General features: G+C 36.5%; 2 protein-coding genes across 2 annotated transcripts in view; both read left to right on the top strand.

The window, feature by feature from the left end:
• Positions 1-20992, top strand: part of LOC308095449 (peroxisomal ATPase PEX1-like) — a gene marked incomplete at its 5' end in the record, with an annotated part of 166187 nt that overhangs the window by 107821 nt on the left and 37374 nt on the right. The gene's annotated exons all lie outside the window — the stretch shown is intronic.
• Positions 1-20992, top strand: part of LOC308095446 (uncharacterized protein) — a gene marked incomplete at its 5' end in the record, with an annotated part of 43461 nt that overhangs the window by 19878 nt on the left and 2591 nt on the right. Inside the window, 4 exons of the mRNA XM_080442505.1 lie at positions 590-616; positions 1861-2073; positions 19767-19832; positions 20103-20174. Coding sequence (XP_080298631.1) covers positions 590-616; positions 1861-2073; positions 19767-19832; positions 20103-20174 — 378 coding nt within the window. The remainder of the gene's footprint in view (positions 1-589; positions 617-1860; positions 2074-19766; positions 19833-20102; positions 20175-20992) is intronic.

Raw genomic sequence — 20992 nt, 5'->3', positions numbered from 1 at the left:
AGTCTGGTTATCAAACTTTACTTGAGTAAAAGTACAAAAGTATTGGCATCAAAATATACTTAAAATACCAAAAGTAAAAGTACTCATTGTGCATAATGTCCCATTTTACAAGTTCAAAATGTACGAAAATCTTTTGAAGATGGCAGATCTACAAGCTCACAATGCGTCGCATCGTGACGCATTGTGAGCTTGTAGATCGGCTATTTTCTAATGGCCAAAATATATATATAGGGCTGAAGTGGGTAATGTATGTTTTGTGATAATAATCTAAATCTGCAAAGTAACTAGTAACGAAAGCTTTCAAGTAATTGTAGTGGAGTAAAAGTACAATATTTGCCCCTGAGATGTTTTAAGGAGTAGAAGTAAAAGTACTGGAAATTTGAAATACTCAAATATACCTAAACATTTTACTTAAATACAGTACTTGAGTAAATGTACTTAGTTACTTTACACCACTGCTTGTGACTAAATGCAAAGAAAGTAATCTCCATTCTCATGAAGAAGATTGCAGCTCACAAATCACAAACTATGTACAGATAAATGTGATGAATGTTAGGTGTGGTAATTTGGTTATTTCTCTTCTATACAGGAGACATGGCAGCGGCCAGAGGTCAAGGTAGGTCACAACACAGTTTATTGTTTTTTTTCCTGATGAACCATCATATACTGATATGAGGAGGAGGGAGATATGTGGTTCACACGTCAAGCAATAATACATAAACATTATCATTCACAGACAGACAAGCCAGACCTTTGCTTAACTTTACATTACTAAATCTTTTATTTTTTTAATTCAGGGCAAGGGGTTCACGTGAGCACGCTGTTTTTGGTCAGTGGATTAACCCTTTAAGACCGGAAAATAAGTGTCATTTTTAGATTTCTTTCGCTATTCAAAAATAGCAGATATACAAGCTCACAGTGCGGCACCGAGCGCTAGCCGCGCTATGAACTTGTAGATCTGCTATTTTTGAGACATCGTGAAAATTGTTGCAAATCTTTGAATGTATTTTTTGTTTTAAAGCGAACATTTTTACTCAAATCTTTGCTTCCATGGGGGGTCCCTGGAAGAACATATTTTGAGATGGGGGTCTGTGGCCAAATACATGTCATTTATGTCCTTGACATAAAAAGGTTTGAGAACCACTGATTAGAGCAACATACGCTTTTTCAACAAAACACAATTGGATTTAGAAAACATTTGTAGAATCATCAGAAGCAAAGATTTGAGTTACAAATGTTCACTTTAAAAATATGTATATTCAAAGATTTGCACAAATGTGCATGATTTTTCAAAAAAATAGCAGATCTACAAGCTCATAGCGCGGCACCGAGTGCCTGCTATTTTTGAATAGTCAAAGTATAGATAATGGTTAAAGTGGTTAAAATGTAAAATGACAGATGCTTTCCCGGTGTTAATGGGTTAAAGCTCCCATAACAAGTGTATTATAAGGGCAACGTTTTGACCATGTAGGTCTTCATTAGGCAAATGGATTAAATGAACACCCTAACGTCCACTAATATATCCTCCCTGTTGAGTCACAAACCTTGTATCTCTATACTTACACTTTTTATGTTTTTTCATAAATCAATGCCCTACTTCATCATACTACAGTGTCACACAAAGGTAGCAAAACATTGCTGATCTACAAGCTCACAACGTGAACTTGTGTGTGTGTGTGTGTGTGTGTGTGTGTGTGTGTGTGTGTGTGTGTGTGTGTGTGTGTGTGTGTGTGTGTGTGTGTGTGTTGGGGGGTGTCATTGTAAAGTGTTGGTTACATCACTGCATATCTTCTTAATTATGGTTATGTTTAAATGAACAGTAATTCTTTCTTCACTAACTGTGTCTTTTCTTCACTCCAGGTGACTTTAAACTCGTCACTAAAGGCTGGGCTTGGGGTTTTAAAGGTGGGGCCACCCCCCCCTGTCACCTCTCTCCTGAGACCAGCACGTCTTCCATGACAATCAGGTGGTTTAAGGAGTCAGAGTGTATTTACCTTTATAAGAATGGTCAGGTGATAGCGGGGAGGGGCTACGAGGGCAGATTGACCCTAAACATCCAGGAGCTGCAGAAAGGCAATGTGTCTCTGACACTGAGAGACTACAGAGAGACAGATGATGGAGTTTACATCTGTCAGGTCAAACATGGAGAACAGGAGGAGGAGATTGCTGTGGGATTATATACATGTAAGTGACCTACTGTCACTGTGCATTATTAACCGTGATATTGTAGATGTCAGGTGGAAACCTTGTATGTCCAAAACTGTTACTTTTCAGGAAATGAAAAAAGAACGTGACTGTGTTCTAAAGGATCTAATGTAGTTATTATTTAGTCACAAGCTATTGTTCATACTCTTCATAAAATATTTCTAAAGCCCCAAACTTAGACACTTTCCAAATGTTTTAAACTAGCAAGAATAGCCGATCTACAAGCTCACAACGCGTCACGGTGCGACACGTTGTGAGCTTGTAGATCGGCGATTTTTGCAATTGTTGTGTGACATTGTAGTATGATGCAGTAAGGCATTCAGTTACGAAATAACAAACACTCGTAAAAGTTAAAATACGGAGATACAAGGTTTCTGCCCGACAGCAACGATATGTAGATATAATTATATAATCATGTTTATCTCTCCATGTATAAATTACACTGTGCTTTCATATAATGGCTATAAGTGTTTACTGCAATCTAGGTCTTCATTATTTTCCATATAGTCACTTTCTGATAGCTTATTGGTCTTTCTGATTTGATTTGATGACTTCATTGATAGATAGTTAAATAGATACTTTATTAATCCCAGAGGGGAAATTCAGATATCCCATAGCTCATACAGGCAAGGTTAGTTAAAAACACATCACAAAAAGGGGGGGAGGGGGGGGGGGCACTGGTTAAAACTGAGAGCAGACAAATATAAAAGATATATTATGAAATAAGCATAAAAAAGCATTTAAAAGGTGTCACTGGGAATAAAAATAAAAATCATCCTTGTCATTGCACATAGACCCATAAATGATGACAAGTCATTCAATCATATTAAAGGATACATTAAAGCTGCACTCTGTAACTTTCATGTGTTTCTATGTGTTTACATATTGCACTAACATGTGCTCTCCCTTAACATATACAGATACAGAATGCATGTTAATACCAGATATAAATGATGGCATACTGAGGAAGATTAAATGAATGAATCAGAAGATTATTATGGAGGATAAACTTGATTCCTGAGTAGTGTGGAGGTGAACGTTTTGTGCAAACATTAAAAATATGACAAGTTGGTGCCCACAAGGCTGGTTAATAATTAATGGCATGGACTGCAGAAACAGTTGACATGAATAGCAAATAATGTTTACATCAGACAATAGATTGATTCAAGTAATGAACACTTTCTTTTTACTATGAAACTGATCATTTTACTATAAACCAATCTGTCATAGCAGATGAAAATGTTTCACTCTTAATATATACTATAGTGTAGAATTGTATCTCTAAGCTGACATTTAGTCACTTCACAAATGAAATTAGAATGTTGTAATTAGAATGCTGAATCATTATGATTAATGTAGCAAGATATTACTTTGTCAAATAATTGAGATAGTCGCTTCATTTAACCCATTCTATTATTGCAGTCCATATTTCAGGTTCCTTAACAATTTGTTAATTATTAGAAATCTTTCTGTTTGTGAAGTATCAGTTTTCTAACCATTCCAACCATGTGTTTTCTCTTTACATGAATGATGAATGTGAACGTGAACTAGACTACCTTGAGTATTAAATCAATTCTACTTCATGGCCTCCAATATGTTTTCAGATTGACATCAAGTTTTCACCATAGCAGAATGCAAACTGAAAGAGTCTTAACCAATGAAACCCTCTATACTTAGTGAAACAGACCTGAGTCATTTCTGTACTTGGACCACTTTTCCCCTCTATACCAAATATCTTCATTAAAAATAGCCGATGTACAAATTCACATCGTTAATTATCATTAACCGTGATATTGTAGATGTCAGGTGGAAACCTTGTACGTCCAAAACTGTTACTTTTCAGGAAATGGAAAAAAATAACATGACTGTTTTCTAAAGGATCTAATGTAGTTATTATTTAGTCACAAGCTATTGTTAGTAGGTTACTCTTCATCAAATATTTATAAAACCCCAAACTTAACCACTTTAAAAAAAAGATAACTAGCAAAAATAGCTGATCTGCAAGCTCACAACGTGTCGCGGTGTGACGCGTTGTGAGCTTGTAGATCGGCTATTTGTGCAATTGTTGTGTGACATTGTAGTATGTCACACAACAATTGCCCGACAGCAACGATATGTATATATAATTATATAATCATGTTTATCTCTCCATGTATAAATTACACTGTGCTTTCATATAATGGCTATAAGTGTTTACTGTAATTAAGTCTTCATTATTTTCCATATAGTCACTTTCTGATAGCTTATTAGTCTTTCTGATTTGATTTGATGACTTCATTGATAGATAGATAAATAGATACTTTATTAATCCCAGAGGGGAAATACAGATATCCCATAGCTCATACAGGCAAGGTTAGTTAAAAACACATCACAAAAAGGGGGGGGGGGCACTGGTTAAAACTGAGAGAAGACAAATATAAAAGATATATTATGAAATAAGCATAAAAAAGCATTTAAAAGGTGTCACTGGGAATAAAAATAAAAATCATCCTTGTCATTGCACATAGACCCATAAATGATGACAAGTCATGCAATCATATTAAAGGATACATTAAAGCTGCACTCTGTAACTTTCATGTGTTTCTATGTGTTTACATATTGCACTAACATGTGCTCTCCCTAAACCCATTAAGACCGGGAACGCATCCGTGTCACTTTCAGATTTCTTTGGCTGTTCAAAAATAGCAGATATAAGTTCATAGCGCGGCACCGTGTGCCGTGCTATGAGCTTGTAGATCTGCACTTTTTATATATATATATATTATTTTTAGTTTTTTTAGTGAAAATGTGTGCAAATCTTTGAATATATACGTTTTCTTTCACATTTTTATCTCAAATCTTTGAACGTATGTTGCTATAATATCAGTGGTTCCCAACCTTTTTCATGTCAAGGACCACCCAAATGATATGTATTTTGCCGTGGACCCCCATCTCAAAGTATTTTGTTTCAGGGACCCCCAGAAGTTGTAACAGATTTAAAAATGTTCGCTTAAAAAAAATACATATTCATAGATTTGAACAAACGTTCACGATTTTTCAAAAACAGCAGATCTACAAGCTCATAGCGCAGCACTTGGTGCCATGAGCTTGTATATCTGCTATTTTTGAATAGCCAAAGAAATCTTAAAATGAACCACATGCGTTCCCGGTCTTAAAGGGTTAACATATACAGATACAGAATGCATGTTAATACCAGATATAAATGATGGCATACTGAGGAAGATTAAATGAATGAATCAGAAGATTATTATGGAGGATAAACTTGATTCCTGAGTAGTGTGGAGGTGAACGTTTTGTGCAAACATTAAAAATATGACAAGTTGGTGTCCACAAGGCTGGTTAATAATAAATGGCATGGACTGCAGAAACAGTTGACATGAATAGCAAATAATCTTGACATCAGACAATAGATTGATTCAAGTACTGAACACTTTTTTTTTTGCTATGAAACTGATCATTTTACTATAAACCAATCTGTCATAGCAGGTGAAAATGTTTCACTCTTAATATATACTATAGTGTAGAATTGTATCTCTAAGCTGACATTTAGTCACTTCACAAATGAAATTAGAATGTTGTAATTAGAATGCTGAATCATTATGATTAATGAAGCAAGCTATTACTTTGTCAAATAATTGAGATAGTCGATTAATTTAACCCATTCTATTATTGCATTCCATATTTCAGGTTCCTTAACAATTTGCTAATTATTAGTAATCTTTCTGTTTGTGAAGTATCAGTTTTCTAACCATTCCAACCATGTGTTTTCTCTTTTCATGAATGATGAATGTGAACGTGAACTAGACGGATGTGAGTATTAAATCAATTCTACTTCATGGCCTCCAATATGTTTTCAGATTGACATCAAGTTTTCACCATAGCAGAATACAAACCAGTGTTGCATTGCTGATTTGGTATGTGGTTGCACTCTACTTTAATGACGTAACGCGCACGTCGCTTAACACCTACACAACAGGTCACACAATGGACAATTGATATGCATCTAGACTCATTCCTATGTGAATCCTATGTTAATTAATGCTGGTGTGACAACCGGCTGTCGGCAGCCTTTGTTAACTTTGTTGAGGTGTGAATTTAAAGTTGTTTTAAATGTATGCATGTGCCTGCGCGTACTCCTGTTCAATTAGGTTATTGCACGACGTCCAAGGCCGTCCCATGAGCAATGCAACCCTGATACAAATTGAAGGAGTCTTAACCATTTAAACCCTCTATACTTAGTGAAACAAACCTGAGTTAACTCTGTACTTAGACGACTTTCCCTCTCTATACCAAATAGATATAGACTATCATTAAAAAAAGTCGATTTACAAACTCACAGACTCATTTATTTAATAATTTAATTTCTTATTCCAGGGTACGAAATAACAAACAAGCATAAAAGTTAAAATAGTAGATCCGCTATTTTTGCAATTTTTGTGTGACATTGTAATATGATACAGTAAGGCATTCAGTTACGAAATAACAAACAAACATAAAAGTTAAAATACGGAGATACAAGGTTTCTGCCCGACAGCAACTATATGTATATAATTATGTAATCATGTTTATCTCTCCATGTATAAATTACACTGTGCTTTCATATAATGGCTATAAGTGTTTACTGTAATTAAGTCTTCATAATTTTCCATATAGTCACTTTCTGATAGATTTGAGGCATTTTGATCATAAACATAATGATCACAGTGTGATTTGGCTCCAGTTCACACCTGATGATGAATGCATTGATGACAAGTCATCCAATCATATTAAAGGATACATTAAAGCTGCACTCTGTAACTTTCATGTCTTACCCGAGATTCAAACCCAGGTCACCTCAGCCAAATAAATCTTAAAATGACAGAGATGCGTTCCCGGTCTTAAAGGGTTAACATATACAGATACAGATTGCATGTTAATACCAGATATAAATGATGTCATACTGAGGAAGATTAAATGAATGAATCAGAAGATTATTATGGAGGATAAACTTGATTCCTGAGTAGTGTGGAGGTGAACGTTTTGTGCAAACATTAAAAATATGACAAGTTGGTGTCCACAAGGCTGGTTAATAATAAATGGCATGGACTGCAGAAACAGTTCACATAAATAGCAAATAATCTTGACATCAGACAATAGATTGATTCAAGTACTAAACACTTTTTCTTTTTACTATGAAACTGATCATTTTACTATAAACCAATCTGTCATAGCAGATGAAAATGTTTCACTCTTAATATATACTATAGTGTAGAATTGTATCTCTAAGCTGACATTTAGTCACTTCACAAATGAAATTAGAATGTTGTAATTAGAATGCTGAATCATTATGATTAATGAAGCAAGATATTACTTTGTAAAATAATTGAGATAGTCGATTAATTTAACCCATTCTATTATTGCATTCCATATTTCAGGTTCCTTAACAATTTGCTAATTATTAGTAATCTTTCTGTTTGTGAAGTATCAGTTTTCTAACCATTCCAACCATGTGTTTTCTCTTCTCATGAATGACGAATGTGAACGTGAACTAGTGGGACGTGAGTATTAAATCAATTCTACTTCATGGCCTCCAATATGTTTTCAGATTGACATCAAGTTTTCACCATAGCAGAATACAAACTGAAGGAGTCTTAAGCAATGAAACCCTCTATACTTAGTGAAACAGACCTGAGTTAACTCTGTACTTGGACCACTTTTCCCCTTTTACCAAATATCTTCATAAAAAAAAGCCGATGTACAAACTCACATCGTTAATTATTATTAACCGTGATATTGTAGATGTCAGGTGGAAACCGTGTATGTCCAAAACTGTTACTTTTCAGGAAATGGAAAAAAAGGAACATGACTGTGTTCTAAAGGATCTAATGTAGTTATTATTTAGTCACAAGCTATTGTTAATACTCTTCATCAAATATTTATAAAACCCCAAACTTAACCACTTTCACAATTTTTTAAACTAGCAAGAATAGCCGATCTGCAAGCTCACAACGCGCCACGGTGCGACTCGTTGTGAGCTTGTAGATCGGCTATTTTTGCAATTATTGTGTGACATTGTAGTATGATGCAGCAAGGCATTCAGTTGCGAACTAACAAACAAACATAAAAGTTAAAATACGGAGATACAAGGTTTCTGCCCGACAGCAACGATATGTATATATAATTATGTCATCATTTTTAACCCATCACGATCCATCCTATGTGTTTACATATTGCACTAACATGTTTTCTCCCGTAACCCATTAAGACCGGGAACGCATCCGTGTCACTTTCAGATTTCTTTGGCTATTCAAAAATAGCAGATATACAAGTTCATAGCACGGCACCGAGTGCTGCGCTTTGAGCTTGTAGATCTGCATTTTTTTTGGAAAATGTGTGCAAATCTTTGAATATATATGTTTTTAAAGCAAAAATGTTTATCTCAAATCTTTGAACGTATTTTGCTATAATATCAGTGGTTCCCCAACTTTTTCATGTCAAGGACCACCCAAAATGATATGTATTTGGCCGTGGACCCCCACCTCAAAATATTTTGTTCCAGGGACCCCCAGAAGTTGTAACAGAGTTAAAAATGTTTGCTTAAAAAAAATACATATTCAAAGATTTGCACAACGTTTTTCAAAAATAGCAGATCTACAAGCTCATAGCGCGGCACTCGGTGCCGCACTATGAGCTTGTATATCTGCTATTTTTGAATAGCCAAAACAATCTTAACCCTTTAAAGGTCACCCCAAGAAAAAAGCATTGGAAAAATTATTTCTTTGCATTTTTTATTTATTTGGGGCAATAGTAACAACTATCAATTATAATTTCTTTAACAGACCCAACAGTTTTCCAAATATAGGCCTCTACCAAACGGTTGAGATGTCACTTTATGGTAATGGTAAAAGTTTCATGCATATACATTGATTTATATGCATTCACTGAGAAATATGTCTCCCATTATGTTCCCCAGTCTCTTCTGCTTGTGAGAGTTGATCAGCATCATCTGTTTGGTCATCTTCTTCATCACACAGATCATCAAAATAGTCCATTTTTTATTTCAGCACCACTACCTTTACCATTAAATGACAATTCAACCATTTGGTTGAGCATGTTTTTTTAGATAGGAATAAAATCATACTAATACATAAATATAATGAAATAACATTATATGTATTATATTAACAACACTGAATTAGCAAAAGCCCTATTTATCCATAGCAAATAGTACATTTTAATTACTTTAGTTTAGCTTCACTATACTTACCATAAAGTGACAAACAACCCGTTTGGTAGAGCATGTTTTCAGAAAATTATTAGACCATTATTAGATTTTTTTTTTATTGTATCAAGCTACATAATCAGGTTCAGTAACACCTCTGAGATGATAATATGACAACAAAAAAAATCTTACCTTTCAGGAGTGGATTAATTGATTTTCACTTCCTAAAAAGTGGCTACCTGAGAATCCATGTGACTGGGAAACAGTGACATCTGGTGGACCTTTTTTTGCCATAACATACTTCAACCAAATGGTAGAAAGGGCTCAATCAGGTTGAGTTAAGTTCAGCAATGTTGTCAATGAGAAATAGTGACTTAAAATGTGCTCTACCAATTGGTTGAGCAGACTGTTAAAGGGTTAAAATGACAGAGATGCGTTCCCGGTCTTAAAGGGTTAACATATACAGATACAGAATGCATGTTAATACCAGATATAAATGATGGCATACTGAGGAAGATTAAATGAATGAATCAGAAGATTATTATGGAGGATAAACTTGATTCCTGAGTAGTGTGGAGGTGAACGTTTTGTGCAAACATAAAAAATATGACAAGTTGGTGTCCACAAGGCTGGTTAATAATAAATGGCATGGACTGCAGAAACAGTTGACCTGAATAGCAAATAATCTTGACATCAGACAATAGATTGATTCAAGTACTGAACACTTTCTTTTTCACTATGAAACTGATCTTTTTACTAAAAACCAATCTGTCATAGCAGATGAAAATGTTTCACTCTTAATATATACTATAGTGTAGAATTGTATCTCTAAGCTGACATTTAGTCACTTCACAAATGAAATTAGAATGTTGTAATTAGAATGCTGAATCATTATGATTAATGAAGCAAGATATTACTTTGTAAAATAATTTAAATCGTCGATTAATTTAACCCATTCTATTATTGCATTCCATATTTCAGGTTCCTTAACAATTTGCTAATTATTAGTAATCTTTATGTTTGTGAAGTATCAGTTTTCTAACCATTCAAACCATGTGTTTTCTCTTTTCATGAATGATGAATGTGAACGTGAACTAGCAAACAGTGAGTATTAAATCAATTCTACTTCATGGCCTCCAATATGTTTTCAGATTGACATCAAGTTTTCACCATAGCAGAATACAAACTGAAGGAGTCTTAACCAATGAAACCCTCTATACTTAGTGAAACAGACCTGAGTTAACTCTGTACTTGGAGCACTTTTCCCCTCTATACCAAATATCTAATATTCTTATTCCAGGTTATTTAGCAATTTATAAGAAAACACTCGGTCATCTTTATGTATAAAATATCAGTTTTCTAAACACATGTTTTTCTTTTTATGCATTATGAATATGAAGCTTGGGGTGAGTATCAAACATATTCTACTTCATGTTCTCTGATGTGTTTTCAGATTAATATCACGTTCTCACAATCATAAAACACAAATTGAATGGATCTAATAAGTCTTCACAGTGAATGACTGTGTATTTTACATTGCTTGATGTTTCAAGCCTAACAATTTATTACAAGGATGGTCATTTGCTTATACGAATACAAATATGACCTTTTCTGTCAAATCCCAAGAGTTATTATTAAGGTCATGAGCTTCCCAAATCACTTCTTGTACTAATGTTTGCAGTTTTAATCCAAAATAAATAAATGTTTTCATAAGTATTTATGTAAAATATAAATGACTTCAACAACTATTGCATTATTGGTCTGTATCATAGTAATACTCTTTAACAGTGACTGACAGTCAGTCTCATACAGTATCAATGAGCAGCTCCAGTCATGTTGCTGGTAAACTGAGAAACAGGTGGTGTCAGTTCAGCAAAAGATAAGATATGGCAAGGTTAGGGTTGCCAACTCCCAAAGATGAAAATAATGGACCCCTATCCTGGGCGCATGGCAAAGCCACGCGGCGGATTTTTTTTTGGGGGGGGTCAAAACCCCTGAAATGCATAGAAAACTATTCATTATATCTATAACACAATAGAAACACAATGGTCTTACATCTGCATTAGGTTACTATTCATGATTTTCTTATTACAAGAATTGGAGCCAAGGTATGGCACCTGCCATACCTTGCCATACCCAATTGACGCCCTTGGGTTGAAGTGTAACCACTCTCACTGTCCAAGCTTTATATTTCACTTATTTTGAATATTAAACATGTTTTAGAGACAAAATCAAAACGTTAACAATAATGATCTGACTCACAATCAGAAGACTTTTTACCATATTAACAGAGGAAGGTTTAAGTATACATACTGTAGAAAACAATTACTTTATTGATATTTTAAACCCTCTATACTTGGTAAACTGTACTAGATACGCCCTTTTTTCCCAGTCTACACTCATCTCTTTGGCAAAAATAGCTGATCTACAAGCTCACAACGCATCGCAATGCGGTGCATTGTGAGCTTGTAGATCGACTATTTTTGGGAAACTTTCCCCTCAGAATAGGGATGCTGGGGTTCAAGTGGTTAAGCTGACATTTAATCACTTCATATATTTGATCTACATGTTGTGTCTATGTGTTAATGTGTTGAAGAGTTGATCTGTTTGTAAATGTTACAGATAAACACTATCTAAAGATGAACAGAAACAGTATAGCAGACCTTACTGCATACCATATACTGTACAACAGTAAAAAATAAAAAATAAATAATCATATTTGAACTGGGGACCCCCCAAAATAATCATATTTGAACTGGGGACCGCCCAAAATAATCATATATAAACTGGGGACCCCCCACCCTGACACGCTCTTGGAATTGTAGGAGTTGAGGCATTCAATTTCAATTGACTCGGTTTCACAGATAAATATTGTGAAAATAGCTGATCTACAAGCTCACAATGCCTTGCGTTGTGAGCATGTAGATCGGCTATTTCCACAATGTTTGCCTCTTTCTTTGGTATTATTTGACAATTTGGCCTTTATGTTTAATAGAATAGTTTGTTGATTACTTTTCACGCAGTAGCTTAATGGTCTCTTTTCCCTTTTCATTTTAGAGGTATTAAAAAGGTCTTAAAAGTCCTTAAATTCTCACTTTAGAAATGTGCAGATACCCTGTATACTCTTATACTGTATGTTGGTTTGTTTACTGTTGAGTGAGAAAACAATGTTGCACAGTAAGCTAATCATCTGGGGACCCCCTAAAATAATATGGGGAACCCCCTGGGGGTCCTGACCCACAGGTTGAGAACCACTGCAGTACAAAATAGTGTCATTTAAGTTAACAGCCAAACTGATTCATATTATTGACAGATTATCATACACAATTATGAGATAGCAGATTAATTTATTTAATAATTCTATGTTGTGTCTAGGTTATTTAACCACTTCAACCCCAGAATCCTTATTGCGGGGAAGGCTTTCACAGAAAATAGCTGATAGACAAGCTCACAAAGTGTCCTACCTACTGCGACGCGTTGTGAGCTTGTCGATCAGCTATTTTCAGAGAAAGCTTTCCCCACATAAAACAGAAAAGACACTAGTATAGAGCCCTGAGAGACCCCGGTCAACCATATAGGGTTAAAATAGTTAAACAATGGAAATAATAATAATAATAATCTGTCATCTTATCATCAGCCGAATACAAACTGAAGGAGTCTTAACCAATGAAACCCTCTATACTTAGTGAAACAGACCTGAGTTAACTCTGTACTTGGATCACTTTTCCCCTCTATACCAAATATCTTCATTAAAAATAGCTGATGTACAAACTCACATACTAATTTATTTAATAATTACATTTCTTATTCCAGGTTATTTAACAACTTATAAGAAAACACTCGGTCATCTTTATGTATAAAATATCAGTTTTCTAAACAAATGTGTTTTTCTTTTTCTTTTTATGCATTATGAATATGAAGTTCCTGGTGAGTATCAAACATATTCTACTTCATGTTCTCTGATGTGTTTTCATATTAATATGATCTCAAAATAATAGAACACAAATTAAATGGATCTAATAAGTCTTCACAGTGAATGTGTATTTTACATTGCTTGATGTTTCAACTCTAACATTTTATTACAAGGATGGTATAATTTTCTTATGTTAAATTAAATTAAATTAATTTAATTAATTTAATTTAAATACAAATATAAGTTATTATTAAGGTCATGAGCTTCCCAAATCACCTCTTGTACTAATGTTTGCAGTTTTAACCAACCATAGAGTTTAAGTAGTTAACAATTAAATTAATAATAATAATCATCTTTATGTACTTTTTTTTCTTCTTTCTAAACAGCCATTGTATCTTATATTGTTTCAGGTCTAAAACATTTAAGGTCATGAGATTCCCAAATCACCTCTTGTAGCCTACTAATGTTTTTAGTTTTAATACAAAACATACAAGACCTTTTCACATTATTATTTATTTAAACAGGTTTACAGGTTTTATTGAACAAAGGCTGGGGGGGAGAAGCAACCGGGGGCAAAGGGACCAGGCAGAGACATAGTCAAAGGGGGAGCGTGGGTCAGAGTTCTGAGGGGGCAGTCTGCATGGCGCCTGGTCCAAGAGGTTGAAGCGAGCTAGACTAGAGTTAAACTGGTCTGATCAGCAGGCAGAGAATAGTGGCATGAGTGAGGCAATACATACTGTGGCTACTCAGTGGAAACGTGTGTGTGTGTGTGTGTGTGTGTGTGTGTGTGTGTGTGTGTGTGTGTGTGTGTGTGTGTGTGTGTGTGTGTGTGTGTGTGTGTGTGTGTGTGTGTGTGTGTGTGTGTGTGTGTGTGTGTGTGTGTGTGTGTGTGCTTCGATGAACTATTGGGGCTCTATCATTCTCAACAACAGATTGACTGACATCAAACACCCCATCATGTTGTAAGAGAGGAAACGAGAGGATTTATTATGAAGGGTGATTTACAGTGGAATTGTCTGATACAGAAATGTCTATGAAGTTGTGTATACATTCTAAAGGTGGCCTGAACAACAGGAACCACAGAGAGTGTGGATTTTGAAGAAATGGGTTGGCAAGAATTCAAAGTTAGAAGAGAGGCTGGTGCAGAAAAATAGAGTAAGGGTGGGTTTAAGGGCTTTATTTTGGAGCAGGAGCACTGTCAACAGTTTCACTGACTTCGGATGAATTGACCATTCCCCATTTTGTAGTGGCTCTGAGTTCTTACCCACTGCCTGTATTTGGTGTTTTGGGGATTCACAGTACAGTGTACAGTGTACTGCACCTGTCCTCCCACAACAGTGTACAGTGTACACTGTTGTGGGAGGACAGGTACAGTCGGGGGTGTGGTTTGCAAATCAGCAGCATCCAGCAATTGTGTTGTCAACCAGGTCAAAGATTTGCCCAGTGAAACTGGGCAAATATATGAAGGCATATATCCATATAGGTTTCTCCTTCATAAAAGTCTTACTGATTGGTTACACAAACTGACAGTTTCTCATTGGCTCATCGCCAGACATCACTGACCCCAAGCTAATGTTATGTTACATCTAGCCTCGCGTGGCCAGACAATATCACACGACACACTGCGTGGATATTAGTCTGGTCCCTATCAACGATAGATTTTTTTCCAAGGGGCGGTGACAAAAAGATCCAAACGGACTCTATTGGTTAGACCTAAACCAATCAGAGCAGTGCTTCCTTGTACAAACGAATCAGAGCAGTGCTTCCTTGTACGTCATTGCTCCAAATAAGGTGATAAGCCCGCCCACATTTGGATACTGGGCCCTGATTGGTCCCGCACAACCTCTGCGGGAGAGAAATAAATTCTCTATGGAGGAGGGCCAGACCTAATCTGCCGAGGGCTAAAGTGCATGCAATTTTGCAAAGGCAGATTCGTCTGGAACCAGGCTATGTTACATCAGTTTGCTCTTGGGAGAAATGTCTCTTCTTCCATAACACTGTGTAAATGACAATGCACTGTAATAAAAAGTGATCATTTGATTGACCATGATTGAATCCACTTGCAACACACCCATAGACAATATATTCAGTGTATTCCAACCCATCTCACCACTGCACCAGATATGAACCCTTCCCTGGTCCTGACAATTCAAAAAGTCTGTTGCCACGCCCCACTTGCCAGACCATTGACCATATGACCCGCTCTGCATTGTAATGTCTATAGTAAGTTTCAGAAGGTTAACTAAGCTTCTGAAATTGGGTTCTCTAAAAATGGTCTTTAATCTGCAGAAATACTAGACATTTGCATCTGGATGAAAGGAACCAGGTAGGTGTTATAGGCAAGTTAGTTAGATGAGACATACTGCACTATTTGCATGAGCTGAATAACTGACTCAGATAGAGTATGATTGCATTTTAAAGGTATCATGACATTCATTTTCACTTTTTTTATTTTCAATGTTTTATTTGGGGTTTTATGACCTCAATTACACCCAAAAAACCTGAACTTAAAACATTCAGTGGATTTTCTGTGGTCTGGGGTTTTCTGAATAATTAGGCTGAAAAGTAATCTGAGCTTGGCCCTTCGACAGTGAGGTCACTGTCGAATAATCCCGCCCACTCTCCTCCTCGCCCCTCCCCTCCCCTATCCTTTCCTTTGGGGGGGGCGGAGCAGAGGCGATGATTGACAGGCAAAATCCCTCACCAGCGACACCCGCAGGCAAAGATTTCTTTTTTCATTGCAGTTGAAAAGGCTTTAGAAATGTGAGAGAAAAACACCTGCCATGGATCACTGGAATGGAATTTTCACTTAAAACTTTTTGTACACTTTTGAAGGACCAGGACAAAGACTTTGAATGTGGTGTAAAAGTGAATGTCATTAAACCTTTAATAACATAGATTCTGATTGTTATGCAACCAATCAGTGTATCAAATAACCTTGAGAATGAAGAGATATAAGTCTGGAGAGGAGGAATTCAGTATCTAGCCTTGTAATAAGAGCAGTTCATTTAATGCATTGCTTCAGAAACCTTAGTATGATATAATGTGTCCTCTAATAGAAGATGTAAACATCTAACCTCACTCCGTCAAATGGAAGAAGCTTGCGACACACATTTTGTTTCACAGCGTACTTGCATCTGAGACTCCGGTCGCCGAATCGATGACAGACGGAGTTTCATTTTTTTCAAGCTACTAGGCAGGTGATTGGATGATCCCGCCCCTAGCAGCCGCTGATTGGTTCGAATGCGCAGCAGTTCGGGCAGCTTTACTCTGTGAGCAATCCCAGACCCTCCTTCCTGAAACCAAATGCAAATGAGATTTCCGGAGGGAGGGGGGTTTACCAGGCTAGTAAACATCTCTCATAGGCTGAAACACCTGGTGTGACATTAGTGTTATGAAGAAATGTATCTGATCTGATACAAAGTTGAGAATCAAGGCCAATGGGATCTGGATCCCATTGGTTAAATGGTCCTGCAAGAGAGAGTTGAAAGCGTTGTTATCTAACAGAACAGTGTGCAAGAAAAAAGAATCACAGCCACTCGGCCCACTCCCCCAGTGTGAATAAACAGTGCTTTTTGGCCCTCATTTTGAATACCTTTGCGGAGATACATGCTGCTGGCTATGCCTTTGGTGTTTACTGTACTGTGGTACAAAGCCACAGGGGAGAGCTGATGTTAACTTCTGTCTGGAGAGTGTCTCTCTCTGAATGTTGCTGGCCTGAGCCTATAGCTCTGAGTCCAATTAGTTTGACTCAGGCAGATATGGCTGCTTAGATCAGTCAATCCCCATCATACAATTAGATGTAAATTAACATTGTGGCACTTCTGTATTTATTGATTTAGTTGAGTTATCTTGAACTCTCAGCTCAGGACCCATGGGAGGAGAGTGACATAATTATTCACACAACTCAGTAATTCAGCTTATATTTACATAATAATAATGTATATAATACTATTGTAACAGAGGGTCTGTTACGTCTCCAATGGGGTATTAAGGACTGTATCTTTAGGTGCTGTTGGCTCCTGTGACTGTCGCAGTATGGCTGGCTGGCAGTATGGCTGGCAGTATGGCTGGCTGGGGCTGAGACGAGCGGCTCAGCCGACTATGAGATATTATGAGAGATAAGTATAGGGTCGGTCGGATGGACGGACGGACGGACGGACGGACGGACGGACGGACGGACGGTCGGCCGGTCGGTCGGTCGGTCGGTCGGACGGACGGACGGACCCTTTCTAGTTATAGCTCCTCTGGGAATAACTCTTCCAGGTACAACTCTATCTGAGTATAGCTCTCCGTATGGCTCTATCTCAAGTCTCCAGATACTCTTCAGGTTATTATCCTACAGCTGGTCTGCTTCGCTCACGCGTTCCGCTGTACTTATAGGTGGGACATGGTGTCGTATGATCTTAGGGCGATGTCACACTGGCGTTATCCTATCGTCATCGTCGTCTTGGCAACAACTATAATATAATAATATTTACAATAGGTATACAAAGTCTGTTTTTATCTGATGTGTTCAGATTCTTGCATGCCTGTTCTTCTTCATGTACATGTATTCAATACTGAAGTTGATTTAATTTTAAATGTATTATCCAGTCAGTATAACATGATGAAGAGTTGTTATTAAAACACAGTTTAACTCTCTTTATGTAGATGCAATTAAAGCTAAAGCTAAAGCTGAAGCTTATCTCAGCAAGGAGACAGCAGAGCAGAAGAATAGAAGACTGAATTCATCTCATGTGTTTGGTAAGTAGGATAACAATAGACTTATATAGTTTATATCGTATCGTTTTAAACGAAAACTATACATTCAACTTTATAATACTGTACATTTATCAATGAAACAATTATACACACACAAACACACACACACACACACACACACACACACACACACACACACACACACACACACACACACACACACACACACACACACACACACACACACACGTTTGTATTACTATGCTTGTGAGGACAAAGGTTTTAGGACAGTGATTTTCTTTGTTACCATTTTTAACCGCAAAGCCGAAAATATCAGATCTACAGACACGTCATGAGCTTGTAGATCTGATATTTTCAGTGCACGACACCGGCGTGCGATTAAGTTTAAATCCTAACGCCTAAACTTAACCTCTAAATGTCTAATCCTAACCTTTAACGGTAACCCAACCTATAATCTTTTCCTAATTGTAAGGCTTTTCTCTAAAAATCTTTTCTAACCATAAAACAACAATTTCTCCTGGAAAATGGTCCTCACAATGTCTATTTATCATACTATACTTGTGGGGATGTTTGGTCCTCATAAGTAGAGTAATGCACGCACGCACGCACGCACGCACGCACGCACGCACGCACGCACGCACGCACGCACGCACGCACGCACGCACGCACGCACGCACGCACGCACGCACACACGCACACGCACACGCACACACACAAACACACGTTACAATGTCTGTGGTTCATCTAAACGTATATGTTCTGTAGATCTGCAGGTCCTACGGACAGAACTGGAGGAAAGTAATAAACTACTGACAGAAAAGGGCCAAGAATTGGATGAAAATAAGAAACTACTGACAAAAAAAGGTCAAGAATTGGATGAAAATAATAAACTACTGACAAAAAAATGCCAGGAATTGGATGAAAGTAATAAACTACTGACAAAAAAAGGCCAAGAATTGGATGAAAGTAATAAACTACTGACAGAAAAAGGCCAAGGATTGGATGAAAGTAATAAACTACTGACAGAAAAAGGCCAAGAATTGGATGAAAGTAATAAACTACTGACAAAAAAAAGCCAAGAATTGGATGAAAGTAATAAACTACTGACAAAAAAAGGCCAAGAATTGGATGAAAGTAATAAACTACTGACAGAAAAAGAACAAGAATTTGATGACAGTAATAAACTACTGACAAAAAAAGGCCAAGAATTGGATGAAAGTAATAAACTACTGACACAAAAAGGCCAAGAATTGGATGAAAGTAATAAACTACTAACAGAAAAAGGCCAAGAATTGGATGAAAGTAATAAACTACTGACAAAAAAAGGCCAAGAATTGGATGAAAGTAATAAACTACTGACAAAAAAAGACCAAGAATTGGATGAAAGTAATAAACTACTGACAAAAAAAGGCCAAGAATTGGATGAAAGTAATAAACTACTGACAAAAAAAGGCCAAGAATTGGATAAAAGTAATAAACTACTGACAGAAAAAGGCCAAGAATTGGATGAAAGTAATAAACTACTGACAACAAAAGACCAACATCTGAATCAGAAAGATGAAAAGCTGAAGACGAGGAAAAGGGAATGGGATGATGTCATCACTGAAAACAAACAGCTTGGTGAGAAATGGATAATTAAAAATAGACCTCATCTCTCTTGATTATTATTATATAATGAATACTATTTAATATATTAAGTATATCTTCAACCTGTCATTGCAGCTCAGCAGATCTGTGATCTGAAGACTGAATTAGAGAAACTGAGGACTGAGTCAGACAGAAAGACTGGTCAGTAATCTGAAATATATTTCCTTTATGTGTGTCGTCAACATTAGTAAGATGATAAATAGTTGTCTTGTCTTATAGAGAGTGGGTTTACCTCTACAGCAGGCCCCAAGCTACCAATCAGGAGATGGAGCATCAACATTCCTCCAGAAAGTTAGTAATCAAAAGTGTAAAAGTACTGTAAAATACATCCAGTGTCATTTAATAGCCCAGTAACCCCTTTCTTTTTTTCTTACTAGTGTCAATACATTGACTATTTATGTTGTGTTGCAGAGGATGGAGAGAACACAGACTCCACTCTTCCACTGAGGAGGACACACAGTATGGGATGGCTTCCTCCAGACTGTGAGTCCATGTTACTCTTTCAATTCCTGTTGAACGTCATGATGTTACACTATTCATTCTGGTCATGCATTCAGTTTCATAGCCTGCCTTTAAAATGTGTTATAAATGAAACTCTTAACTTTCTATGCTTATACTTGTTCTAAGACAAGAAATAGGTAATCTACATAATGATGTAAATTTCATCACCAGCTCATGTCTGTGCGTCTCAGATTGTGTGGTTGTGTGTACTTTATGTGTGGACAAGCCCACTGACTGCTAATGTGTTAGAAAAGAAAAATAGACGCTTTGTTTGAAGAGATAATGAAAGGATATTCATCGCTATACCTGCTGTATTATATTATGTGACGATAAAGGACTTGAAATTGTTCGTTGCCAGGTTTGTAATATCTAATACACCCAAGCAGAATAAAAAAGTAAATAAAAAAGACTTCTCGAATTTCTGTCCGTCAGAGTATAACAGGAATGCACAGAAATAACTGTCACAAGATAGAGTAAAACTACAGTAAACATCTTCTCACAAATCCTTCAGTTTTCTGGAAGAAGGTTGTTAGATTATGAGTATTATAGTATTGAGCGTTGCCTGTATTGCTCTTGAGTCTTGCTCTTCAATGCACGTGTGTCTGCAGACACCAAATTGTAGTATAATCTCAACCATCTGCTGTCCATGGACTCTCTCACATATAGCAAGTGTAGTCAGACCTTAAGACTGTCAATAAGGGTGTAAAAACACATGAACATTACCAGTAAAGCATAACGCAAAAGAAAAGAAGGTAATTGTGAATGGTCAAACAGTGCAAGTCTTTCCATTTGATGTCAGA

Source organism: Gymnoscopelus braueri, assembly GCF_963280865.1.
Source record: "Gymnoscopelus braueri genome assembly, chromosome: 11".
NCBI lineage: Eukaryota > Metazoa > Chordata > Actinopteri > Myctophiformes > Myctophidae > Gymnoscopelus > Gymnoscopelus braueri.
This window is presented reverse-complemented; position numbering and strand designations above follow the sequence as displayed.